General features: G+C 44.2%; 4 protein-coding genes across 6 annotated transcripts; 2 read left to right on the plus strand and 2 right to left on the minus strand.

Annotated features, from left to right (window-relative positions):
- Positions 1-906: 906 nt before the first annotated feature.
- Positions 907-3,967, minus strand: LOC121693988 (phospholipase A and acyltransferase 3-like). The gene is made up of 5 exons (XM_042073874.1): positions 3,812-3,967; positions 3,082-3,166; positions 2,860-2,968; positions 2,179-2,447; positions 907-1,733 (listed from the first exon to the last, which is right to left on the minus strand). The coding sequence occupies exons 2-5, from the start codon at positions 3,094-3,096 to the stop codon at positions 1,611-1,613; spliced, it is 516 nt and encodes a 171-aa protein (XP_041929808.1). The 5' UTR covers positions 3,097-3,166; positions 3,812-3,967; the 3' UTR covers positions 907-1,610.
- A 1,509-nt stretch (positions 3,968-5,476) lies between these two features.
- On the minus strand, positions 5,477-9,531 carry LOC121693987 (phospholipase A and acyltransferase 3-like). 2 transcript variants are annotated; one of them, XM_042073872.1, is made up of 5 exons: positions 9,397-9,531; positions 7,508-7,592; positions 7,285-7,393; positions 6,679-6,947; positions 5,477-6,540 (listed from the first exon to the last, which is right to left on the minus strand). In XM_042073872.1, the coding sequence occupies exons 2-5, from the start codon at positions 7,520-7,522 to the stop codon at positions 6,418-6,420; spliced, it is 516 nt and encodes a 171-aa protein (XP_041929806.1). In that variant the 5' UTR covers positions 7,523-7,592; positions 9,397-9,531; the 3' UTR covers positions 5,477-6,417. The 2 variants fall into 2 exon arrangements, with proteins under 2 accessions (XP_041929806.1, XP_041929807.1); XM_042073873.1 differs by lacking the exon at positions 9,397-9,531 and adding an exon at positions 9,145-9,377.
- Positions 9,532-9,599: 68 nt separating this feature from the next.
- Positions 9,600-13,993, plus strand: ints5 (integrator complex subunit 5). Its single transcript, XM_042073870.1, has 2 exons — positions 9,600-9,880; positions 10,450-13,993. The coding sequence occupies exons 1-2, from the start codon at positions 9,801-9,803 to the stop codon at positions 13,496-13,498; spliced, it is 3,129 nt and encodes a 1,042-aa protein (XP_041929804.1). The 5' UTR covers positions 9,600-9,800; the 3' UTR covers positions 13,499-13,993.
- Positions 13,994-14,489: 496 nt separating this feature from the next.
- On the plus strand, positions 14,490-25,754 carry ganabb (glucosidase II alpha subunit b). Of its 2 annotated transcripts, none has more exons than XM_042075054.1 (24): positions 14,490-14,592; positions 15,360-15,461; positions 15,650-15,758; positions 16,404-16,531; positions 16,825-17,007; positions 17,304-17,373; positions 17,561-17,648; positions 17,844-17,940; positions 18,074-18,254; positions 18,718-18,871; positions 19,093-19,328; positions 19,543-19,669; positions 20,162-20,241; positions 20,758-20,898; positions 21,287-21,383; positions 21,562-21,663; positions 21,862-22,105; positions 22,442-22,506; positions 22,674-22,750; positions 23,092-23,166; positions 23,378-23,491; positions 23,632-23,744; positions 23,942-24,042; positions 24,218-25,754. In XM_042075054.1, the coding sequence occupies exons 1-24, from the start codon at positions 14,573-14,575 to the stop codon at positions 24,322-24,324; spliced, it is 2,811 nt and encodes a 936-aa protein (XP_041930988.1). In that variant the 5' UTR covers positions 14,490-14,572; the 3' UTR covers positions 24,325-25,754. The 2 variants fall into 2 exon arrangements, with proteins under 2 accessions (XP_041930988.1, XP_041930989.1); XM_042075055.1 differs by lacking the exon at positions 14,490-14,592 and adding an exon at positions 14,641-14,775.
- Positions 25,755-25,805: the final 51 nt, after the last annotated feature.

Here is a 25,805-nt window from a genome sequence, read left to right on the forward strand (position 1 = left end):
CTTCAGAGACATGAACTGAACAATAATTCCAACATGAGACTAGTTAATGGAGCCACATGGGGAACGAGTCGAGTGCTTATGTAGAACAGGCCTACCCCTCATGCATGCCTCCCCACCATGTGCTTGACAACATTGCAGTGGCTGTCAGGTCCACATGGGTTGTGGTTATTATGGTAATAGTACATTGTGTGAGCCTCAGGGCTGGGCCTCCCTTTACTGCTGGTGCTTGTGGACCACTGGCTTGCAAGCACTCAGCTGTCAGGTATGCCCCAGAGACATACACTTAGAACAGTCAAGAGTCAGAACTGGAGGAGTCTGGTTATGGCTCCGATTCTGACTGTTGGCATTGACAATTGAAGGGACACCTGGCAGACTGTAAAATCACCAGTGTTAGGTTTGTGCCTTGTTTTTATTTGGTGACAGTACTGTACTTGAAAGAGCAGGGGTTGTGTTGACTTCAATGTCAGCTGTTGTGAGAGGTCATACCCTTTTGATCCTGTGCAATATTATATAACAAAGGGGGTAATCATGTGTATGATGCAAACAACTCCGAAATACAGCTGCGAATTAAATGAAACCGTGTGCATGCTGTGTGTTTACTGGGAAGAGGTGTGAGAACATGATTTACACCTGTCACATGAAAACAATGTCGCTAGTAACTGGTCATAATGACTTATTAGCTCTTGTAATGTCTTATCGATACCAAAGACCAGGGATACAGTTAGTTCAGTTAAAAATCAAAAAGATGTAGAAGCTGAGCAATAAGCTTAGTCACTGAACATTATGGAGCTATGGGAAGAGTTTCGTTTAACAGGGAAATACTGTTTCCCAGTAGAATAACCAACCTGAGGTACATTTGCTACCAACGTGGGAGCACTATAAACAGAAGTGAAAATGGAACATCTGTTCAAAAGGGATCTGATTACATTTATTTTTAAGATCATATGCAGAATGAGAGCAGAGCATCTCTCAGCAGAACACTCGTGTTGGACACTGTGCCACTGTGCAAGCATTGTGACACACTGAACATAGTGATAAAGAAAATATTCATATTTTGGAAATCAGTGAAATGCACCACTGTGTGAGCACCTGAGCTCTTGAACTCACGCTGTACAGATAGATCACTGTGAGAAATAACTAGCTGATTTCGATAAAAGCATCACAAACTAAACTAAAAATAAAAGTCTGTTTGCACACAGAATGCTGGCTTATATTTATTTAAATACACCTGAATAAGACCAATCTTGGCATTCAAGTGTAAAACAGTGCAAATAATACACACCCCTTGTAAAGGCTGTGGGTAGAAATGTCTTCACTCACCAAACAATAGCAATACTTGTGCAATTTTGAGCACATTACTAAAACTGAAAATAAATCAGTCAGCAATTTGCTGGAAAGCAATTTGCTTCTAAATGGCTCACTGCATTGTGGCTGTACCTACAATCGGAGATAAAATTGTTTATTTACAAAAACCTTTTCTTTTTTCTGCTAAATATTTCAGCCCATCATATTTCAGTAGTGGATTTGTGGTCTTTTTCACATTTAGTTCTGTAAGGCCTGCTGGTGTTAGAGTGCGTTCCCCTGAAGGCAGATACAGTAGGCTTTTCTATTTAGCTCTTGTTTTTCCTCTCTTTGCTTCCACTTCCAAAGAAGGCTGCGGCTGCAGCTAGAACACCCATTCCCACCATTGCAGCTACACCGACCCCCACGCCAACTTCAACAGCACGGTGCACCTGCATTAGGCAAAGTACAGACAATACATTCGAGCCAATTAGTTAATAAAACATTATTAACATTTAAACCTGTAAAAAAAAAGGTCAAAAAACTGTTCCAACTATTCATATCACTTAACCAGCTGATTCTAATTAACACAACTCTAATAATTGATATCACCTGTGTTAGTTGCACTGGCCGAAGGAAAATGACATGGCTTTAACTTTATGGGGCTTGTCCACCTGTTCACTTCAGGGTTTAAATGGGGAACTCATTGCATCATCCATTCCCCCTTTTAGGACCACCCAAAATAACATTGTGTAAAGAAAGAACAAGGTGCACCCCCCTATCCCCCCCCCCCCCCCCCCCAAAGCAAGTATCATTGGGCAAAATTACCCCCTTTTAAGTCATCTTCAAAGCAAACAAAAGCACCGTTCCCCTTCCACTCCACCATGTCTCCCTCACCTGACGTGACTCAGCCTTGCCATATCTCAGCTCCGTGGCAAAGTGCTCGCAGTTCCCTTGGAACACGCAGAACGGCACCTCCTGGCCCAGGAGCCTGTGGGCCTCCCGCTGGATCACGTGTGCCGGCCGCGGCTCGTACTTATTATCCAGGCGATTGTTGATGCTGTACTGGTCCGTTCCCACAACATCCCACAATTCCTCCTTCTTTATGACAGCCCTGTCGGACAGCACAGACATCATGCTGCGGGATCCACCGCGTGCCTCTTCAGCTGGGGAGGAGAGAGTGATCAATTCAGTCAGTTACACTGAGCAATAATATAAAATGCTATTGTCTTTCCATAGTAAGGTGCCTGTTTCGAAGTTAACTGATGGTCAAATCAATCGAAAATCTGATATTGTTTGCACCTCCAAGTGGTCTGTGACGTAAGTTTGTGTGAAAGAATATGTTTCATAGTATACATTTAATGTCGAAGAACAGGTGTTCTATCCTGGCAAATATCCAGCATAGTGCAGTGAGATGCCCTATTTTATGAATTATTTCACCCAACAGACCTGTCTGGTCTGGTCCCTTAACAGACCTATCATTACTACAGGTTATGTACTGCCAGTTCTGAAGCTTGTTCTATTCACAGAGATAATTTTGACTGGTATGCTGGTAAGAGCACACTGATTGGAACTCACAGGAGGGTGCCACATGAATGACACATCCATCTCCAATGTACACGGCCCAGTGCTGATACGTTCCTCTGAAGATCTCTATCAGGTCCCCAATCTCTGGCTTCTCATCATACTAAGGAAAATCAGACAGAAAGAATTTCAGTGAAAACATAAAATGAAACACTAATTGTCATGCAACTAATGCATAAAAACCCATGTAACCTTCTAGATGTAGTCACACTTTACCAGAGTGGGTGCCATGACCTCAGTGAACACAAGTGAGGATCTTGGCTGGAAGACACAAGTGGATTGTTTTCCTTCCCTTTGCTTTCTGTATAACATTATACAACAAGGCAGGGGTACATTATTATGGAAATCATTGATAATATTAAGCAATACGAATGTAAAATTAAGTACTTTAAAAGAAATCCAGCTGTTAAATTTGACTTGAGCATTGTCAGCAGCTGGCAGGTGGGATAGCTCAGCATATAAAACAAAGAGGCCTGTCATTTTTACATTGATTCTATGCAAAGAGCTTAGATGGTTTGATACACTTTTGGGGAACTTAAACTGAAATAAGGTTTTTTGGAGAGATACCAGTAGTTTAGCACAAAGAACAGCCATAACTTGATGCAGTAATTAAAGTGTAAAAGGTCAAAGTAGGCCTTCTTCTTTTGGATACTCCTAACTCCTCCTGGGTTGAAAACATCTGAGCAAGTTAGCTAGCTAGCTAACGTTAACTAATTTCTGCTAGTAATCCTAAAACACCTCCATAAAACAAATGTCGTACATGATAGTAATAAACTGTTGGTGTTTTTGTAGCATTCTAGACTAATGTTTCATTACAAAAGTATTCATGTGTCGAACATGGATGTCGTGTATTGTCGACAGACACCGTTTGGGAATGTTCCCCAGGCTAATTCTCTCCTTCAAACCACATGAAAAACAGAAGATATTAATCAGTGATTATATTTACCTTGGTAAAGTAGCCTACTTGGTCGATCTCCGTGAGCCTGTGGCCTAGCGAAAGTTAGCTTGAATCAAAATAGACTAAGTTACATACTTCAATCACCCTGTCGTAACTTGTTGCTGCGAAAGGGAAAGAAGGCCGAGTGACGCAAACGTACAGTACGCGTCAAAGCAGAATGTAGCAGTGGTAGTACCATTTCTATAACGGGAGAGGGCGAGAAAGATCTAGTTTTCACATAACTAAGAGACAGCGCAGAAGCATTGTGATGGATTTGAATAAGATAAAGAAATATTATTTCAAACTCTCATCACTCAATTCGTTAGTTTGTGAGTTAGATCTCTATGTATTGGATTGAATGAGAAGAACTGTCTGGAATCCTATCACCAATAACACTTAGCCTACCATGCAATACTGTAATGGCAGAAGCCGATAAGTGCCAATCATGCGTGTCAATATCTGCAAAGCTGCCGGACCTGATGGCATGTCATGCGCAGTGCAGTTGGCTGGAGTGTTCACAGACATATTCAACCTTTCACTTTCCATGCAAGAAAGCAATTTGTCACAATGGTGTCAGGAAAACTCTCACTTTCAGTGTCACCATCATCACTGTACAGTCAGACCTGTGTCTCTACATAACAGAAGACCTCACCTGAGACATGCACGCTGACCATGTGGTGAAAAAAGTAGCCTACAGCAATGCCTCTGCACCCAGCTGAAAAGGTTTGGCATAAGGACCAAGACCCTAAGGCTTTCTACAGCAACACAACAGAGAGCATCCTGACTGGTGGCATATCTGTATGGTCTGGAAGCTGTATTGTCAACAATCAAAACATGCTGCAGAGAGTTGTGCGGACAGCCCATACCAGGGCATCAGCGCGTGTGAGCTTCCTTCCATCCAGGACTTGTACCTCATACAATGTATCGTTTAAGCCCACAGAATAATTAAAGACCCCAACATCCACAGTACCTTTCAGCTGCTGCCGTCTGGCAAGCGCTATTACAGTACCTATCCTCCTCCCTCCCCAACACACACACACAACACATACTTCCCCCCTTACACACACACAGACACAACACACACTTCCCCAATCACGCACTCTGACACTCACACACACACACACACACACAAAATACATACTTCCCCATCACACACACACACACATAATTTACTCAGACAAAGCTGCTACAAAGACAACATTAGCACATACTCTTATTTATTGGAAGGAGGAGCTGATACCCAAGATTTTTACTCTAACCACGTATGAAGTTTATCAATAAAAGAATCTTGAAGTGTTAATAGTCCTAATACAGAAACCAGTTTACACCTTCTTGAACAATGGACAGTGGATATTTCAATAAGCCAAGCTGTGTGTGCGCAATGCCACTGTACTTGTTTATGGGTTGACTGAATTGTCATGAGATCAGTATTTAAGAGGAAGGGTAAAAAGAACGGAACTGTGTAAAATGAACCGATATCATTGCTGACCTTAAGATGGCCACTTGGAGTTGCTCAACAGCAACAGTTTCTAAAAAGCTTTGTGCCACAGGATCTCAGTTAACAAATACTCTTTTGTTTTGGCCACGGGTGGACAAAGGAGTTTTTCAGTGCATGACAGCTTAATTTGAATACATCTAAATTATTGTTTGACTCTGTGAATAAGACAACTCTCCTTTGCACATGTTTCACAACATTTTATTTTCGACAAAGGGTTTGATGAAATGTATCACATAGTAACATTGTAATGTTAATAAACAGTCACATTTATTACTATTTTACATAAAAGCTGTGCCAACTATGAAATTCCAGTCTTCTGTGAACAAATATTAGATAATGCTGCAAAGTTATTTGCATTCCCTTTTAACTATATTAAACACCCTGACACCTAGTAAATGATAAAATCAGTCACTTTTTATCAATCAAATGGCAATCAATAGCTAAGAATTGTCAGCTGTGTAGCCTAACAGATCTGCCTACTGACAGTAACTGAATTTTGACTCGGAATAGAAAAGAATAGGAAATCCTGTGTGCAAAAGTTTTTTTGCATAAATTTGCATAAAATCTTAAAAACAGTATATGAAATCAACGTTCTAGAGGAGGGTATCCCAATTCCCATAGGGTATAATGCATAGAGGTTGATGGAAATGGGCATTTGTTGCAATTTTATTTAGCTTTTCTGTCAAAGTTGCCCTGACAACCATTATGTTTTGATTCCAGCTGATACACAGCTGTGCACAACTTCAGTTTCTTTACCTGAAAATGTGCTTGAGTTGGAGGGAGACCCAGTAATTGTGTTAATTCTGATCATTTGTCACAGAGTAAGATGTGCATTAACTGACTCAACAGTTTTTACATATTAATTTATATAGATTTACATGAACAGAAAGCAGCTTAATCAATATTTAAACCAACATATGGCACCATCACAGAGAGAGAGATAAAAACCTATAAAATCTGTCAAATCATGACTGACAGTGTGTCAGCTGATCCATACTCCAGTCACGGATGTATTTCAGGGTCCACGCCAGAGAGATGTATGAGAAATGTGGCGTTTTTATTGTCAGAAAGGCCTGGTGGTGGTAGTGTGCTTAGTATTACTTCAAGGAAAGGATATTCAGCGCTTACTTTCCTTCTGCTTGCTTCCACCTCCAAACATGGCTGCAGCAACAGCTACAGCTCCCACACCAATCATAGCAGCCATTCCCACTCCGACACCAACCTCAACAGCTTTGCGTACCTGCACATAAGCACAGCATTATAATTAGGTAAATCATGACAAATGCTTGACAGTGAAGATCACATGTGCTACGTATGAGAGCAGTTTTAACTACCCTCTAGCAGATAAGAGCGTATCTTTGCATGCTTCATGGCTCACCTGGCGTGACTGGGCCTTGCCGTATCGCAGCTCGGTGGCAAAGTGCTCACAGTTCCCTCGGAAAACACAGTAGGGCAGTTCCTGGTTCAGAAGGGTCTGGGCCTCCCGCTGGATCACGTGTGCTGGCCGCGGCTCATACTCGTTATCCAAGAGATTGTTGATGCTGTACTGGTCCGTTCCCACAACATCCCACAATTCCTCCTTCTTCACAATGGCTTTGTCACACAGCACCGACATCATGCTGTAAGCCCCACCACGTGCCTGTTCAGCTAGAGTTGTGCAAGTTGACATTGAGCAACATGTAATACTATGTGACGCTAAAAGATGTAATGATTTAGTAATAAGTTAGTAATAAATTAGTTTTAAATCATCACATCAAACAATGCTGACCAGGAGTAGCCTAATACAAGAGGCACAATAACAATTATTGGCACAGCTTCATGTGTTAGTAATTATCAAAATATCATCAGTCTATGTCCCTTTAAAAATCTATTGTTGGTCAGGTTATCCTGTCTTAAAATAGACCAGTTAATACCAATAGACTGGTTTCACAGGTACACAACCTTGCTTTTTATATATAAAAAACAAAAGCAAGTGATGACTCACTGGGTGGCGCCAGGTGAATGACGTATCCATCTCCAATGTAGACGGCCCAGTGCTGGTATGTTCCTCTGAAGATCTCTATCAGGTCCCCAATCTCTGGTTTCTTATCATACTAGAAGTCAACATATAAATAGTCTTTGTGAAATGAGGCCATTATTTAAAAAAAAAAAAAACTGTCACATTTGTGTAAAAAGGTTATCTAAAATCTAAAAGTGCAAACATTTACCAGAGTTGGTGCCATGCTGACCGAAGCTCAAATAAGGTTTGCCTCAAGGACACACTTGTGTAGTGTTTTCTTACTTCCCTTTGCCCTGTGAGGAATTACACAACATCATATTTATTGAGGAAAAAATGAAGTGCAAGGTTAAGGACAGAAGGGATTCATTTAGAATGTGAATGTCGTTAGATATGTGATCGAAAAAATAAATATATTCTAAGTCATGCTGAAACATTGTCACATTCTAGTAATACAATAGTAACACTTATTCCTACAATAACCATTTAGCCTATATAAAGTTATTCCTTGTCTTTGTAAGCTGATAAAATAAATTTGATAACCACACAGGCAGAGTGGCATGAGGTACCCTTAATCCCATGCTTTAAAGAGAGGTTTGGATTATCTGAATTAATCTGAATTTGTGCACAGTGCAAAGCAAACTGTGAAACATTGCTAGAACCTTTGGTGCAAAGTGCAAAGTTTAGTGGAACAGCAATCTGCAAGTGAAAATGGAAAGTGTCTTAACTGGTTACCTTTAAAGGAGAATTCCGGTGTGATATTGACCTAAAGTGTATTGAAACATGATACCGAGTGTGAACGTATGTCTCATAGCCCATCTCGATTTGTCCCCTGCACTCCAAAATCTGGCGCTAGTTAGCCGATGCTACCAACAACTTTTTCAGTAGTGGTGCTTCGGCATCGGGCTAGCCATGCAAATAAATCACTGTTTTACACCCATTTACGAGGATCAATGTATCTCCACACTTCATTGGTAGACTTCCTAGGGCCCTGACATTTAAAACGAGACATTGATAACTTTGAAAAAGCACTGGTAGTTTACTTACAAGACGATTTATACAGACAGTATCTTCACTGAATTTAGTCACGATAAGTCGAGCAACGAGTAAGAATGAACAGGTATGATAAGGGATCAGATTCCAAAAATAATTCAGTGGAAATGCATGGATTCCAGTTTCTTCCAGTAGCAGCAACTGGAATCCATGCATTTCCACTGAATTATTTTTGGAATCTGATCCCTTATCATACCTGTTCATTCTTACTCGTTGCTCGACTTATCGTGACTAAATTCAAGATGGCTGCAAACGCTAAACTTCGTGAAGATACTGTCTGTATAAATCGTCTTGTAAGTAAACTACCAGTGCTTTTTCAAAGTTCTCAATGGCTAGCCCGATGCCGAAGCACCACTATTGAAAAAGATGTTGGTAGCATCGGCTAACTAGCGCCAGATTTTGGAGTGCAGGGGACAAGCCGAGATGGGCTATGAGACATACGTTCACACTCGGTATCATGTTTCGATACACTTTAGGTCAATATCACACCGGAATTCTCCTTTAACCTAGGCTACCTGCTAGCATTGTCTGTAGGCTATAGAAACCCCCAGAACTGTCCCAAAATAACAAAAACTAATTTTATCTTAGGACCGCCTGCGTTACAACCACAGCAAATAGCCACAACATTTATCACAATCAACATCACAGGAAAAGGTTAATAGAGGGCATTCTCAAAATAATCGACATCTTGAAAATATCTAGAGATAAAAAATAATAATAATAATAATAAAAATAGCATGGCCTGTCATTTTGCCTTGAAAATGACCATTTTAATGAAAGGTCACTGTCTGTTACCTTTTTCGTGACAGCCTCTTAGTATTTTCTGTTAACAGAAACGACCATCTAGGCCTAGCCTACAACGTTAAAGCCTGTTTCCTCGGCATCAACAGCTAACGTCGTGTTAACGGTAGGCTACTATTTACCATCTTAAACTCAGAACGTCCCAACGAGCATTGCCCAACGTTACATTCTAAATAAAAATGGTTTTATCTGCAGAAACACCAATGACATCAATCGTCTCTTATACAGCTCACTGTTTATATTTACCGTGGTGATGAAGGCTACAAGGTTGCTTTCCGACAACTTCGCTCGGATTGAAAGTATCGTGCCAAATATCATCAGTCAGCTGAGCAGGAGGCAAGAGAGCGGGTAGGTGACGAAACCACAACAAAGATTGTTAAGGCGGAGCTCCGCCTTAACAATCTTTGACCACAACATCAAGCAGTACTTCTTCCACAACTGCAGGGGTCGATCAAGTTCAGAGATGTCGAGTATGAAGGAAAAAACGGATTGCACTTCCGGCGGTTGGATGCTGATAAAAGAGTTGTAATGTTGATTTGTCTCTAGAGTTAGCGAGATATTTCAGATAATATCAGCCTTACATTCTGTTCCATTAAATTACGGTCAACTAGACATCTTAAATGTGGTATATGGTGATTAAAAAATAACGTATGATATCTGCTATGTTTAATGGCTCAACTATGACAGCGATGCAGACCACGCACAGTCACACGCCTCAGAATACATATAGGTAAGTAGTTTGATAAACAGACATTCCATTGCCCTCGAAGTTAGAATATTAGTTTAAAAGTTAAATGTTTATAGATAGGCACTGTAGGACGTGTTCCTTGCTTTGTCGGTTCCTGCTTTATCATCTTAATATGCCGGAGTACCTCATTCTCAACACATATTACACTTCTGGAGTGGCAGTAGGAGCAAAAACTGTACGGTTGTTGGTGACGCGTGCCACTTGCCAATTCTTTCTAACCATAACTCTAACCCTAACCCATGTAACAGTTGGCATGTGGCACTGACCCTGCCACTTGCCAACTGTTACATGGGTTATAGTTGGAACACCTGGCAAGTGGCTTGGGACAGTAGGCAAGTGGTAAGGTAGGCTATTCTGGTGCGGGAGAGTAAGTGGTATGGGGCAGTAGGCAAGTGGCACAAGACAGTAACACCAACAGCAGTACAGCAAAGATTTTGATAGAAATAACGTCTTGTTCCTTTTTGTAAAGCCATTTTTTCTCACTATATAATTTAAAATAATTGTGCATTTAATATGCTAAAAAGGTAAACATGCATTGTCTTGCTTTGCAGTCCCCACGAACTGGCCTTGGAAATAAAGGCTTTCATTAGTGGGGTCGACCAGACACAGGGACGCAAACTCAGTGTCCGTGATCATGCCCGCTGTGCTGTCCGCCTTCTCTGCACGGTGCCAGCGTGCCGAGGCGCCGTGCTGGAACACCTGAGGGGTGTGTATGATGAGTATGTCTCGGGCTTCCTGCAAGATCTGGAGACAGAAGGCGATCATGAGGGTGGCAGCAGCATGGACTCCAACCTGGAGGATGTCATCAAGGAAATCCACTTGGTGCTGTCCGAGTTCATCCGCCTGAATCCCAAAGCCTGGGCCCCGCTGGTGTCCACCTGGGCCGTGGACCTGCTCGGTCAGCTCAGCAGCAAGCACGCCGGCCGCAGGGCAGCGCCGCACTCCTCCAGCCTCAACGAACTCCTCCAGCTGTGGATGTCCTGCGCCGCCACGCGCTCCCTCATGGAGATCTACTCTCAGTGCCTCGCCGCCATGCTGGCCTGGTGCCCCGACGCCTGCGTGGACGCCTTGCTGGACACGTCCGTGCAGCACTCGCCGCACTTCGACTGGGTGGTCGCCCACATCGGCTCGGCCTTCCCTGACACCATCATCAGCCGAGTGCTGGCGTGCGGGCTGAAAGACTTCTGCGCTCACGGCTACCCAACCAGTGCCGACAGGACAAATCTGCAGGGCGCTCGCGCCAGTCCTACTTCTGCGCTGGCGGGCATGGACAAAAGCAACAGGGTTCCCAAGATAGGATCGGTGGTGGGTATCCTCGGACACCTGGCCTCCCGACACTCGGACAGCATCAAAAGGGAGCTCTTTCGGATGTTTCAGGACAGTGTGTCCCCCCCGCCGCAGCCACCAGTCTCCACGCCGTCGGGCACGGCTGCCTGGGAGAGCTCGGCCCACTTCCGCCATGCTGCCGTGCCCTTCCTCCTACAGCTCATCGCCCTGTCCCCGACGCTTCTGGGCGCGGTGTCGGCAGAGCTGGTGGATTCCTTGCGTCCGCCAGTCCTCCTGCAGCTCCAGTCCCAGCTCCAGGGCCTACCCCGGGAGGAGCTGGAGAACTTGCTGGGCCTAGCGGTGCATCTGATCAGCCAGTTTCCCGCAGGGGGAGCCAAGGTGTTGCGTTTCCTTGCCGACACGGCCACTCCGTCCTCCGTGATCATCTCCGGACCCTCCCCGTCGCCTCACGAAGGCGTCCGAGAGAGCTGTGACCGCCTGCTGCAGATGCTGCTCATGCACCTCCACAAGCTTGTGTACAACCGGCCTGATGGAGACGAGCCGTACGCCCACTCCTCCTTCTCCCCGTCTGTGCCACCCACCGCCCGAGTGATCCCTTTCCTGGAGGAGCTGCAGTCCCACATCGCCGATCTCTGCGGCGAAACGTTGCGACTGGAAAGGAAGAGGCACCTGTGGCTGCACCAGCTTCTGTGTCTGCTGTCGGTGTACGGGGGCCCCACCGTGGCCACCGAAGCTCTGTGCCACCTGCTTACCCTCGCCCGGAACCCGGAGGAGCTCGCGCTGGCCTCGCAACTCCACGCCCCGCTCTCCAGCTCCATCCCGGGGCTCATCCCGGCTGCTGTTGCGCGCTGCGTAGCACAGATTCACACCCAGAACCTCAGCAGCAGAGAGCTCAGCCAGCTGCTCAACAACCTGGCCACAGCCGTGCAGAGCCAGGAGGAGGACAGGAAGGGAGTGGGGGCGGCCGCATCAGTGCAGGCGTCCATGTCCGTTCAAGTCGGGGCAGCCGTCTCTAACCACCTCCACGATTTCTGTCCCTTGCTCCTTCACGGTGACCATCTCGTGTCGCGAGCAGCAGCTCGCCTGTTATCATGCAGCCAGCTGCCCCGCAGTGCCTCTCCGGCCCACATCCTGGTCATTGCGAGGGCAGCTGTGGCCCATTTCTTCCTGGCCCTCCGGCAGAGGGGAGTGTCTGGACTGCGAGATGGGGGGAGAGGTGGCAGTGAGGCAGTGACCTACTCGATGCGGCTTCTGTCTCGACTGGCGGCGTATTCCCCCCTGACTCTAAAGGCTGTGCTGCAGCAGCTTGTGGAGGGCACACTGCACAGGGGCCACGCCGACTTGTTTGGGGGCCAGGCCACCTGTGACGACACGCCGCTCTCACCCTCATCTGTTCCGGACATGGGACCCTCGCTGCTGGACATCAACTGTAAATTTGGCACCACGGTGAACTTCTCCAGCAGTGTGTGGTCAGTGTTTCACGCCGGAGTGATTGGGAAAGGGTTGAAACCTCCAAGTGTTTCTCCACAGCTGGACCCCGACAAAGTCACTCAGAACCTTCAGACCTTGCTGGCGGTGACCGTCCAGTGCTGCAGCTCGGCCGGAGTGGGCTCTGGAGCCAATGCTGGCAATGGCTCGGGCGCAGGTCCTTCTAACGGCTCCCGCTTCAAACAAGGTGCTGACCCTGATGAACCTGCCCCAATCAACGCTGAGGCAGCTAAGGCCATCGCTGTCGCTCTGGTGGAGAACATTTGCCCTGAAGTAACCAATGGAGAGCTTGCATGGCCACCCGAAGAACATGCCAAAACCACAGTGGAGCGAGACATCCACATACGCCGTGCCTTTGAGGCAAACCCCATCCTGTTCCACCTCCTGCGCGTGGTTGCGGCTGGACGCCCTGCCCTCTGCTACTGCTCAGTAGTCCTCAGGGGTCTCCTCGCCACTCTGCTCTCCCACTGGGAGTCCTCGCGAGAGCCCTTGGTCGTGGACTCCCCCTGGCACCTCCAGGCCTCCTGCCTCCTGGTCTCCTGCATGGGTGAGGGCCAGCTCCTCCCTCCTGTCCTCAGCAACATCCACGAGCTGTTTCCGCATCTGACCCCCTTCGAGGTCAGGCTTCTGTTGCTTGGAATCTGGGAGTACATGCGCGGCAATAGTCCCATGCCCCAGAAGTTCACCTTTAGTGCAGACAAAGGACTTTTCTACCGAGATTTCTCCCGGGATGGGGATGTGGCACGCTACATGGCACCCATTCACAGCGTGCTGCATAAGAACATTGACCAGCTCGGCCATTTATGCTGGAGGTTTCAAGTCTAAGGAACGTGACAGTGTGATGTACATTAGAGCGGTTTGATTGTTGTTACAAGAAGATGCTTGGGTGTAAGGTCTTTTTTGTGATGTTCGCTTTCTGTTTGCGATATTTTCTTTGTGGTGTTTTCTTTCTATGTACCTTTGTTTACACTTTTGAACACACAACACTTGACATTAAGAATACTCTCTAACATTTCCTTTCACTTTTTGTGTGTAGGCCTAATAATGTTCTTACTTTAAGCACACATAATTTTAATTTCTCAATTACATTAATACTGTGTGTGAGGTAGCCTGATGTATGATCTTGTTTTCAGTCATTCAGTACATCTTTCTGCACATTTCTGTGTGAAATATCAGTTTTATAATATCATAGTCAGCCTTTTGTAAGTGTTTCTGCAGCACTCCAGGACTTTTTTTCCATAGTGACATTTCACATTTGTTATAGTGATGTTATTATGGTGTACTGCAGATTCTTTTCAATAAAAATGTCTTCAAGTCAAACATGTAAATCAACATTGATAGTTTTTTTCCGAATCAGAATTAGAATATTTTCAAATATATTTTTCCAGTTTTTTTTTATTGTAATTTAAAAGAGAAATAATTAATTCATCAAGAAATGCCTGTTATGCATGAACACTACCACCAGGAAATGCAGAAAATCAGCCATGAACCTGACCTTGTGAAGTCTTGTTTAGCCTATAGCACACACTCTCATGGCGAGTCCCGATTCATTAAAGTAGCTTAGAATAGATGACCCACACATTGTACATCTAGGGTGCATACGCAGGTCTAGAGCACTTATAAAATTATGAAAATGACGACACTAAACTATTAACTGAAGTGTCCAAGATTATAATAGTTGGCCGAAATATACTATTTTGGGGCGCAAAAGATTAATATTAAAATATTTTTGTTCAATGCACTGACTATACTAGAAAAAGACATAGGGGCCGGTTATATTTCCCTCATTTGTCACCTAGGTTCCCAGAGGAAAATAAATATCTCATGAGACTCATTATTGCTTAGACTCGCACTGTTTTGGGGGGCTGGACTACCATTGGGGGTTGGAATATACCCAAGATGGCTGCCTTCATTGAGAGGTAAGAGGGAGATAGCTAATGGTAGTTATGGTATTTTCATTTATTGCACATCTTTAATTATAACATTTCGATATTAGCACCAGTTACGTAGAGGCAGGACTCGGCACACTTGAATTGTGTAGGAATTTCGAAATAGGTAGTGCAGTGATACGTAAACGTTAATAGCCGGCGATTGCGAAAGAGGTGAGCATCCTTGGATTATCAGCAAGTTTCCCCATTCAGAGCATCATACGGAACTATTGGAAATACTGGACTGAATAGTTCAGACAATAAAACAATCGACTATATGTATTTTGAGCAAGCTGATAGCCTAATTTAATACAGCTCTGCCTTGACCGCTCACCATTCATTTTAGCTAGCGGTGATTGCAAGCTAGCTCACAAGTCGGTTAGCGCATTAACGTTACAGCGGATGTCATACAAAGGTGGTAGCTTGCACCTGTTTCAGTTTAAAATTATGTAGACATAACATTGGGAAGAATTATGGCGGAAGACATGATCAATTTCATATCCAGAGTTTTTGTCCCGTTTGATTAGGGAGCAGGATATTCAGCTAGTTTATTGATAAGCTAGCTCATCTTTCTTTCGTAGGCCACATATGATGACGTAGCCATATGAACCTATGAACCCATCAACATTTCACAATGAGATTTCCTCATCTTGTGTTTTAAGAGAGGAAAAGAGAGTTTTAATGCGAGCTCTGATTTGTCATATGTGTTGATTTCAAAATTAAATTTGGCTCTAAATCGACTTTCTTGTTCTTTCAAGAATGGGGTTGCTGGTCTTGGCCTGTGTTTCATTGTTGGTGAGTGGCTCTTTGGCTGTGGATCGAGGAAACTTCAAAACCTGCGACCAGAGTGCCTTCTGCAAGTGAGTAACCTAATGATTAACGATGCCCACTCTAGTTCAAGTTCAACCTTTCAGAAGTCGTTGTGACCGCATTTACACTTTTCCGTTAGCTTAACTAGCTTTCCTTGTGTTGTCTATATTACCGCAAAACCTGACAATCCATGCTCTTTCCTCTTTTTATGTGCGCGTGTGTGCATGTGCTGTCACAGACGTCAACGGGCTCTCAAGGCAGGCCAGTCGCCGTACAGAGCCCTGCTGGACACGCTGGAACTCAGTGATTCCAGGGTCACACTACAGCTCATCAATGACAACAACAAGGTCTGGCTATCAGCTAACTTTGCATTGAAAGCCCAAGCTCTCTCCTTTTTTCTAACCGCAATTAGATAGATGGATAGATAGATAGATAGATAGATAGATAGATAGATAGATAGATAGATACTTAGAAGGTAAAGACCTAAATGGCATAATTGGAATTTATTTTGCATGCATATAATCGAAACACATCCCACAACAGTTCGTTTGTCGACTAGTTTCTGTATTTTATATTTGTAAAATGGTTGGAAGGTTTTTTCATTATGTCTGAGAGACAATTTCCTATTTGTGTTAGCCACATTCAGCATACTTTCTTCCAAATCAATGAACCCTCCATTAGAGAAGTGTCCTGAATATTTTCAACCAGTTCAGAGAATGTTTATGGCTTTGACCATTTATTTGTTCTAACAAGGGAAAGTAAAAAGGTTTTTGTGTCAGTGAGAGAGCCCTTATGCGTTGAGTTGAAGGTGAGATGTTAGATGACTCCTCAGCACTATGAACTGCTGAACCTCATACTCATCCATAGAACCTTTAGCTTTGTAGAGATCCCATGTACAATTACTCATGTACAATTACAAAGATCAGATGACATTTTCTGTAATGTACATGGTGCTCTTATTTTACTTGTATATCCCCTGTACCTCTGCACAGGTGCGTCTTCTGCTGGAGCTGTACCGGCTGCAAGGCAACATGACGCGGGTCAAGATCAACGAGCTGAAGCCACTCAGGCCCCGCTTTGAGGTGCCGGACGTGCTGGTGTCCGACCCACCCACTGAGCCGTAAGTATTTCAGCCTAGTAGGCTCTCCCATGGATCAAGGTCTGAGAACTAGTCCAGTAGAACTAAATGAGAGAGAGGGATCAAAGTAAGACTCCTTCTACCATGGTGATTATTATGGCACAATAATAGTCAGTCAGTGTGTATGATTCGTCTGTATTGTCTTAAGTGCTAACTTTTTTTCTAACTCGCTCTTTCCCTCTCTGTTTCTATCACTCTGTCTATGCCTTCTGCCCCTCCCTTCTCCCATAACCTCTTCTCTTCCTGTCTTTCCCTGCTCTCCACCGTGTCTGTAGTATGTCGCTGTTGTCTCAGGATGATAACGGCGTGGTGCTGTCCCTGGGCGTACAGCGGCAGCAGAGGCTGATTGTCAGCGCTCGGCCCTTCCGGCTGGACATCGTGGAGGGACCCGAGGTGCTGATGTCTCTCAACTCCCGGGGCCTCCTGGCCTTTGAGCACCTGCGCATGCGCAAGGACACGTAAGTCCCTACCTGAGCTCTCAAAAGTTCTGGGAGAGCACTTGAACTTGAGATGAATCAGACAGAGAATTTCAAGAGATTCTCATGAAAAGTGCTCAGATTTGCTTGAATAAGTACATTGTTTTGCAACAGAAGTCCTGTAGTTGAACATTCTGACGGTCATAGTTTTTCCTGTTGGATTCCAGTATGTTTTTCCTGTTGGATCAGTATGTTTTCTGATACCGTGACTGGTTTCAAGAAATTATGAAATTCATGCCATCTTTTTGTCTGCATGTGGTTTATGGAACAACATGCAGTCAGGCCAATCCTGAGGGTGGCGAGGCGAAGGAGGAGGCAGATGGAGAAGAGCAGCAGGTGGAAGCAAAGGTACACACACACACACACACGGCTAGTCTGAGTTACGAGTTACACGCTTCCTTGCCTTGTTCGTTCACGACTGCTTGATGTGGAGGGTAAGATTCACATACGATTTTGAGATGTTATTTAAAAAAAAAAAAATTGTGTCAACCAAAACCTGTGTCCTCGGTCTCATTCTGTCCCTTCCTCCTTTCAGGAGACCGCAGAAGAAGGTGTTAAAGAAGAGGAGATGGATGGCATGTGGGAGGAGACATTCAAGTCGCACACTGACGGCAAACCGAATGGTACACACACACACACACACACACCATCTTAATAATCCATTAGATTTAGTTGGTTCACTGTCTGGCTTTGTCCCAATTTGTGTGTGTTAATGTAATATGCTTTGCACTTTGCTCTCTTGATGTGATCTCATCTGGGTGTTTGCTTGGAGCTCTGCTTGTGTTGTGTAACTCAAGAGACAACTGTCTGCCCTACAGGGCCGACCTCCATCAGTCTAGACTTCTCTCTGCCCGGAGTAGAACACGTCTATGGCATTCCAGAACATGCCGACACTCTCAAATTGAAGACCACAGAGTAAGGAGTCAACGATACACCTTGCCGAACCATCTCAAAGCCACTATAGACAAGACAAAGTAGCCAGTGAAGTCATTAAAGCAGAGAGTTGTTGTAGATGGCTGTAATAACCTAGCTTTTTTTTTTGTTCTAGCGGTGGGGATCCCTATAGGTTGTATAATCTGGACGTGTTCCAGTACGAGCTGTTTAACCCCATGGCCCTGTACGGAGCTGTACCCGTCATGCTGGCCCATAGTACGGCACGCACCATGGGCCTCTTCTGGCTAAACGCTGCAGAGACCTGGGTGGACATTAGCTCCAACACCGCTGGAAAGGTATGAGGACCCAGTCCACCGCCTCCTCTGATGGCACATAGAGGAACCTGGTGTATTCTGCTGTTTCTGTTTTGCAGTTTTAAGTGGATGCACTAGAGTTGTGCAATTATATAATTAATCAGCAATTATGACTTCCAATGATATTGAAAACTACATAATTGAAATATAATATTCTTTTTTTCTGCAAAACAATGCTATTACTTTCTCTTGAGTTCCAGTGGACCCCTTTAGTGGTTACTGTTGTATACATGATCTTTTTTGCATGTATTTTTTTATTTGAATTATATTTAAAATTCAATTTAATCTTCTGTACTTTTTAAAGTTTAGAAAATGTTTCCAAAATTATTGAGTAATGGTGTTTAATAATTGTGTAGTGATTTCAATATTGACCCAAATTCTCATGACTGATTTTTGCCGTTATCGAGCAGCTCTAGCGTGCCCTCTTGTCCTCTTTGCCATGCAGACCGTGTTTGGGAAGATGCTGGACTACGTTCAGGGCGCCAGTGAGACGCCACAGACGGACGTGCGCTGGATCTCCGAGAGCGGCATCATCGACGTCTTCATCATGCTTGGCCCCACTCCCTCTGACGTCTTCACCCAGTACGCCTCCCTGACCGGTGAGAGAGCGTGCACGGAGACACTGCAGTATAGACACAGCCTTTTTTGTCTTATCATGGGGTTGTCTGATGCCTTTTAAGGACAATGGTGTCACAAGTTATTTGAAATTAAGTAGACTAATAATGGATATTACGAACCAATATACAATTGTCATCGCCCTTCACCTTCCTTTGGGCTTCTGGCTCTCATTCCTCCATCTCGTCCTGCTGATCTATTACAGGCACTCAGTCTTTCCCCCCCATCGCTGCCCTGGCCTACCACCAGTGCCGCTGGAACTACAACGACCAGGAGGACGTGCAGGCTGTGGACAAGGGCTTCGATGAGCACGACATCCCCTACGACTTCATCTGGCTGGACATCGAGCACGCCGACGGCAAGCGCTACTTCACCTGGGACCCCCACAAGTTCCCCACCCCCAAGGACATGCTGCAGGGCATCATGGACAAACGCCGCAAGGTCAGCGACCAGAGTACATTCTTGAATTTCCTCTGGGGATCAATAAAGTATCTATCTATCTATCAGATGGATAGGAGGGTTTCACAGCTCAGAGTTCCTCTGGCTCAACTGCTAAAGTAAAGTGTAGCATCATTAAAATGCTAAGGGGGAGGAAATGTGTATCTGATTCTGCACTATGCTGTTTACACTAAGCTTCCGTTCCTGTTTCCTCCAGATGGTGGCAATCGTAGACCCTCACATCAAAATAGACAGCAACTACAAAATCCACAACGAGATCCGGGCCCAAAACTTCTATGTCAAAAACAAAGATGGAGGAGATTATGAAGGCTGGTGCTGGCCTGGTAAACAACCATCACGTTTTTGTGTATTGTTGAGCAAGTGATATATGATATGATATGATATGATCTGATATATCAAGTGTTGAAGAAGTGTTTGTTGGCACCGTCTTCCACAGAAGTGTTGTGTGCTTTGGCACAAAGCAAGCGTATGTTTCCAACCACAGCATCCTCTCTGAGGTTCGCCCGGAAATGTTGCCTTATCTTTTTAAGATAGCAAATGTATAATTTGCAAATAGTTCTAGTAGTCTTTTATGAAATACCAGCACACTTTTTTTTTGCTCTCGGTTCAGAATAGATCCTATTCAAATGAAAGAAAACATTTGTGAGTTGTGCCTAAAACTAGCACACTAACAAGCTTAACAGCTGAAGGACTTTCCTCCTACATATCAACAAACAGGATGTTTAAAAGCCTGTTAGCTCGCTAATTGATGTATCAGTGTTGTGGCATTCTGGCTGTTTGATTGTGTGTAAATGTTCATGCTTGTCTTTCTCCAGGGAGTGCTGGTTATCCAGATTTCACCAACCCCCAAATGCGGGCCTGGTGGGCTAGTATGTTTGCTTATGACCAATACGAGGTGAGACATCTTAGTTGATGTCAATGTTTGCATTTGGTTCATGTTTTAGAAAGCGTTTGTCATGCAGAAATCAGAAAGCATTATTATTGCCTCAGTTAGGTTGACCCAAATCCAGAAAAAAACATCTACTGTCCGTTTGAATCTGCAGTTGTTCTTGGGTTTAAAAACGTGTATTATTATTATTATTATTATTATTATTATTATTAATAATAATAATTTATTATATATCATTGTTTTATATATTATATAATATAATAATAATAATAATGGCATACACAGAATGCAGCAAAGTGCTTTACATTTGGAGCATTTAACACAATAATAGAGAAAAAAAGTAATAATACCAACAAACAAATAAAACATCAGAGATTGAGAATTAAGTAAAAATGAGAATTCACAAGATGGGAAGGAAATAGATACAGCAACACATACAATACCAATACAATACTTGCTTGAAGCATCTACATGACTTCTGCTTCCCAGACCTAAATCTGTGTGTGTGTGTGTGTGTTTCAGGGTTCTATGGAGAACCTGTACACATGGAACGACATGAATGAGCCATCTGTTTTCAATGGACCAGAGGTCACCATGCATAAGGATGCTAAGCATGGCGACTGGGAGCACCGTGATGTCCACAACCTCTACGGCTTCTATGTGGTGAGACATACTTAATGAAGAGGATGACAGACAGACAGACATAGACAGACATAGACACAGACAGACAGACAGACAGACTGCTTGATTCCCATTCATCTCTGATGCGCATCAAGGGAGAGACTGCATGATCCATCAGCTGCTCTAACAAGGAAATAGTTTTAAAATAGGGTTTACATATTGACAACAAGAAATGATGTCAACCCTGGTGCCTTACATTATCCATGTTTAGGAACAGTACAGATATCTACTACACACACACACACACACACACACACACACACACACACACCAGCCCTTCACATATACTTTTACCTGAAGAAAATGCATTTAACTGGACTTTAAGTCAGATGAAAAAGACCTATGAACCTGGCTTCTCTGATCTCCTCAGCAAATGGCTACTGCTGACGGTTTGATCCGCCGCTCTGGGGGAGTTGAGCGTCCGTTCGTCCTCACCAGGGCCTTCTTCGCTGGGTCTCAGAGATACGGTGAGTTCCTCTGCACGCTGGTGTCATTAACCCACAGTGATTGGCTTAAGGTTTTAGGCTGGATTTCCTCTTATCTGTATTACGTTGTTGATGTTTTGGTTGCTTTGAATGACTCTGTAGTTGTTTGAGAAGGTCTGCCCCCTGTCTAAAAACTGTGTGTGTGTGTGTGTAACCTCAGGAGCGGTATGGACCGGTGACAACGCGGCAGAGTGGGACCACCTGAAGATCTCCATCCCCATGTGCCTCAGTCTGGGCCTGGTGGGCATCTCTCTGTGTGGAGGTCAGTGACACACACTCTTTTCACTTGCAGTGCGTGCATGCATGCAACTTATACTGTGCATGGACTACATGTTATGAGCGTACAGCTTTAGTAAGTCATTGAATTCTTTTCTGTCCTTCTCCTTTCCATTCCATCCAAAACACTTCACCCTTGTGGCCTTGTCCCTCTCTCCCTTTCCATGTCCTGTCTGTCTGTCAGCTGATGTCGGGGGTTTCTTCAAGACGCCCAGCGCCGAGCTGTTGGTTCGCTGGTACCAGACGGGTGCCTACCAGCCCTTCTTCCGCGCCCACGCCCACCTGGACACCCCCCGCCGTGAGCCCTGGCTCTTCGGGCCCGAGAACACGGCACTGATCCGTGAGGCCGTGCGCCAGCGCTACGCCCTCCTGCCCTACTGGTACCAGCAGTTCTACCAGGCCTACAGGACCGGCCAGCCCGTCATGAGGTGAGGGAGGATTGGGATTGGGATTTTATTTGCCTAGCACATTTCATATGACGAGCACAGACTCCATGTGATTTAAAGGACAGAATAACACATCAAACATGACAGAACCGGAGAGTGTGCTGAGAGAGGTAGTGTGTCCTCAGCCAGTATAGCCAAAGATCCTTGATTCCACTTTAATCCTCTCTGGTATAGTTATCTGTTGGTTTAGTAAGCGGGAGTGATCTGAATATGTCAAAGCTGCATTAGTAAGTTCACACATAAGTCTTGTTTTTGCCTGTCTTTGATTTTGAGGTTATTTGTGTGTGCATTTTAAGTCATGTACTTTTTCTTTCACAGACCATTGTGGGTAGAGTATCCCAAGGACACAGCCACGTTCACCATGGATGACCAGTTCCTTATTGGTAAGTCATTCAAAGACTCAGCCTGTAAGTGAGCAAGCAAACAGCCGTTTACACAGAGAATTTGATAAGATGGTGGTGTTGGTGTATCATATGGCGTGAGCATGGCTAGGTCCACAAGTGAGGAGTTTCACTTTGCCGGCTCCAGTTTCACTCTGTCTCTGCCACAGGGAAGGACTTGCTGGTGCACCCTGTAACTGAGGAGGGCTCCCGGGGCGTTACGGCCTATCTGCCAGGACATGGAGAGGTAAGTGCCGCCACAATGCCCTCATTCTCCATTCAGAGGCCGTTCCTCTGCTCCACTCTAGTTTCTCGCCATGTTTTATGCTGTCTCTCGCTTAAGGCAGGCTGTGTTGGACTAACAGATTGTTGTTTGTTTTGTTTGCGGTATCTCTGAGGATATAAATGGGCCACTTGTTTAAAGCAAGTCAGCTAGCAGGTGGAATGCTTAGCAGTATTTGTTGTAGAGAGTAGAGACTGCTTTGTGCTAAAAGAAGTTGCTATGTGATCTGCAGCTCACAAATTGTTAAACGTTTGCACCAATTTGTGTTATAAATTGTGTTTGGTACATTTTTTTTTTTTTTTCAGGTCTGGTACGATGTCCACACATTCCAGAAACACAACGGAGCTCAGAGCCTGTACATTCCTGTTACCATGAGTTCTGTAAGATAGCTTTTTGACTTTTGCCAACATAAACTATTCATGTCACATCTACTCATTTTAATATCTAACTTTGATTGGTTTTCCACAAACCAACAAATACTGCGATATGAATTACGTATGAAGTAAAAGGAAGGAAATGAAGTACATGACGCAGTGCTGCTTTTCAGTTTCTTCCTGTTGGCTCATAGATCCTCATCCTGCTCTTTCATAGATTCCAGTATTCCAACGTGGTGGTTCCATTATTCCCAAAAAGCTCCGGGTCCGGAGGTCCTCCTCGTGCATGGAGAACGACCCCTATACTCTTATTGTGGCTCTGAGTCCCCAGGTTAAACATTCATTTTGCCTCCCAATGCGGTCAGAGAAAGTCTCTTCTCAGAAACCTGACCACTGTTTTGGTTTGCCTTGTTTTAGTTGTGGTATAAACAGCATTATTTAATAAAGCTCTGTATGTCATGGCTACCATAGAGGACTGCAGAGGGAGAGCTCTACATTGACGATGGCCACACCTTCAGCTTTGACACCAAGAAGGAGTTTATTCACAGGAGCCTAACCTTTGCCAACAACGTCCTCTCCACTAGGTAAGACACCATCCTTCATCCTAATCACTTACATCCTCCTATGTCTCTTGCCTCTCTCCTCCTAGCCCTCACTTCTCTCCCTAGTCTCGTTTTCATGTCTAAAGTGACCTCAAAAACAATAGTTAAGCAAAACTGTACAAAAACCATGACCTGTTCCATGTGTCCTCAAACATGTGTTGTAACAACCTACTCTGCAGGAACCTGTGCCCTGAGAGCCAGCTCTCCTCTCCCTCCTGGATCGAGAAGGTGATCATTCTTGGGGCCAGTAATCCCAAAGGGGTCAACCTTAAGACTGATGGTACGATACACATTTCTGCCTCCTCCTCCTCCTCCTCCTCCTCCTCCTCCTCGAACACAACACATGTTAATTGTAGTACACCATTAGAATAGCGATTTCTAATTCACTATATAATATTTGAAAATGCCTAATTTTCAGTTTGTTCTGTTTGTTTCTCCCCTCTCTCAATGTCCAGGTAAAGTGACTCCACTGGACTATGAGTTTGATGCCTCCATGTCGGTGCTGACCCTCCGTAAGCCTGGCGTGAACGTTGGTGCAGACTGGACTGTGGAGCTGCTGTGAGGCTGGTGGGGACTGGGCTCAGGATCCATAGGGTGGATGTGGCCACAGGCTGTGGTGACCACACGTGGATAAATGACCAAGGCAGGGAAGCTTGTAAGAGGCACATGGAGACCAAGCTGATCGAATATGGGACTACGATCACATACACACACACACACAGACACAACACATACTTTCCCCATCACACACACAGACACAACACATACTTCTCCCAACACACACACTGATGTTCATCAACACAGAAATGCAAGTGAATTTCCCCGAAGTAGACCAATGGGTATGGGACTCTTTAGAAGCGAAACAATCACACACACACACACACACACACACAATACATCTATGATCATCATAACAGGTGATGACTTATCACCTTTGCCATCCAGGACCACAACTGAGTTATTACTGCGTGACCATGTCATTAAAAAATCTTAGATGAACTCCTAGGACTAGGTGTTTTGATTTTCCTTTTTCTGTTTTTATAAATGTCCATGTCTGTCAATTCAATCTTGATCATGTGATTGTTGAATATATATTTAACTGACAAAGTCTAAAGTCAAAATGTTTTTGTTTTTTGTTTTTCTGAGAAATTTCAGGCATTTCATCTGAAGGTATTTCATCTGGATCTCTATAAATCATTTTAGTAACCTAATCATGCCTTGTGAAAATCAGTAAGTCATCATAGCATGGTTGAGCCTTTAGAAATCGTCACCCATTTCTTCTTACTATCCTGAACAACACAGCACTTGGTATTGTGCCAGATTTTTCTCTAATTTGGGAAAATATTGAGATACTGTGTCCTTAACTTCAACTTGAAATACTTGAGAATTCTTTGGGACAGTTTAAATGACTTGCTAGTACTGGCTCTGTGTATTGTAATGTGATGGGTGGGTGAGGGGAAATGTGGCAGCTTAAGCAGGAAATTAAAATCAAAGAGTTGTTACATGTTTTCAGGGGAATAAACCACTGAATCTAGAACAACTTCATTGTTTTTGTTCTTTGCATTCTGAGATTGTGTTGAATTCAGGATAAGGTGAGAGTGAGTAACTGGGGGGGGGGGGGGTTGCAAACATTGTTGCAATGTTTACAACAATAACCTGTAATAGAATTTGGGTTGTGGGTTTGTAGAGCCTTATTGACTGCTGTTATAATGATTTTATCTGTGTGCAGGTGCAGAAATATAATGCTACATTGTGGACTTCTGGTTGTACGGAAATGTGACATGTCACAAAAGTCAACCAATAACTATGTTATTTTTTTCTTGGTAGTATGGATTAGTGTTGATTAGGGATCTTGTTCAAACTAGGGCTCATGCCCTCTTTCAAATAACACATTTGTAGAGGATTGCCTTGAGAGAGGTTACTCACAAGCTAATAAAGACTAATGTTTGATTGTTGGATCTGATGTGGGTAATAAAAGTGTATTATACCGAACGTTGGCATGTGATTTCAGATAAGCCTGTGTTGTCCGCAAAAGATATTTAA

This window comes from Alosa sapidissima, chromosome 20, assembly GCF_018492685.1.
Source record: "Alosa sapidissima isolate fAloSap1 chromosome 20, fAloSap1.pri, whole genome shotgun sequence".
NCBI classification, from domain to species: Eukaryota; Metazoa; Chordata; class Actinopteri; order Clupeiformes; family Clupeidae; genus Alosa; species Alosa sapidissima.

Excerpts from the sequence above, each read along its gene's own strand:
- LOC121693988 (XM_042073874.1), bottom strand. Across the intron at positions 2,448-2,859 it reads CATTCATGTGGCACCCTCCT|CTGAAGAGGCACGCGGTGGA; the intron begins GTGAGTTCCAAT and ends TCTCCTCCCCAG. Across the intron at positions 1,734-2,178 it reads GCAAGGCTGAGTCACGTCAG|GTGCACCGTGCTGTTGAAGT; the intron begins GTGAGGGAGACA and ends TGCCTAATGCAG.
- LOC121693987 (XM_042073872.1), bottom strand. Across the intron at positions 6,948-7,284 it reads CATTCACCTGGCGCCACCCA|CTGAACAGGCACGTGGTGGG; the intron begins GTGAGTCATCAC and ends GCACAACTCTAG. Across the intron at positions 6,541-6,678 it reads GCAAGGCCCAGTCACGCCAG|GTACGCAAAGCTGTTGAGGT; the intron begins GTGAGCCATGAA and ends GCTTATGTGCAG.
- ints5 (XM_042073870.1), top strand. The coding sequence starts at position 9,801 with ATGATATCTGCTATGTTTAATGGCTCAACTATGACAGCGATGCAGACC. Across the intron at positions 9,881-10,449 it reads ACGCCTCAGAATACATATAG|TCCCCACGAACTGGCCTTGG; the intron begins GTAAGTAGTTTG and ends CTTGCTTTGCAG.
- ganabb (XM_042075054.1), top strand. The coding sequence starts at position 14,573 with ATGGCTGCCTTCATTGAGAG. Across the intron at positions 17,941-18,073 it reads CTCAAATTGAAGACCACAGA|CGGTGGGGATCCCTATAGGT; the intron begins GTAAGGAGTCAA and ends TTTTTGTTCTAG. Across the intron at positions 23,745-23,941 it reads AACAACGTCCTCTCCACTAG|GAACCTGTGCCCTGAGAGCC; the intron begins GTAAGACACCAT and ends CCTACTCTGCAG.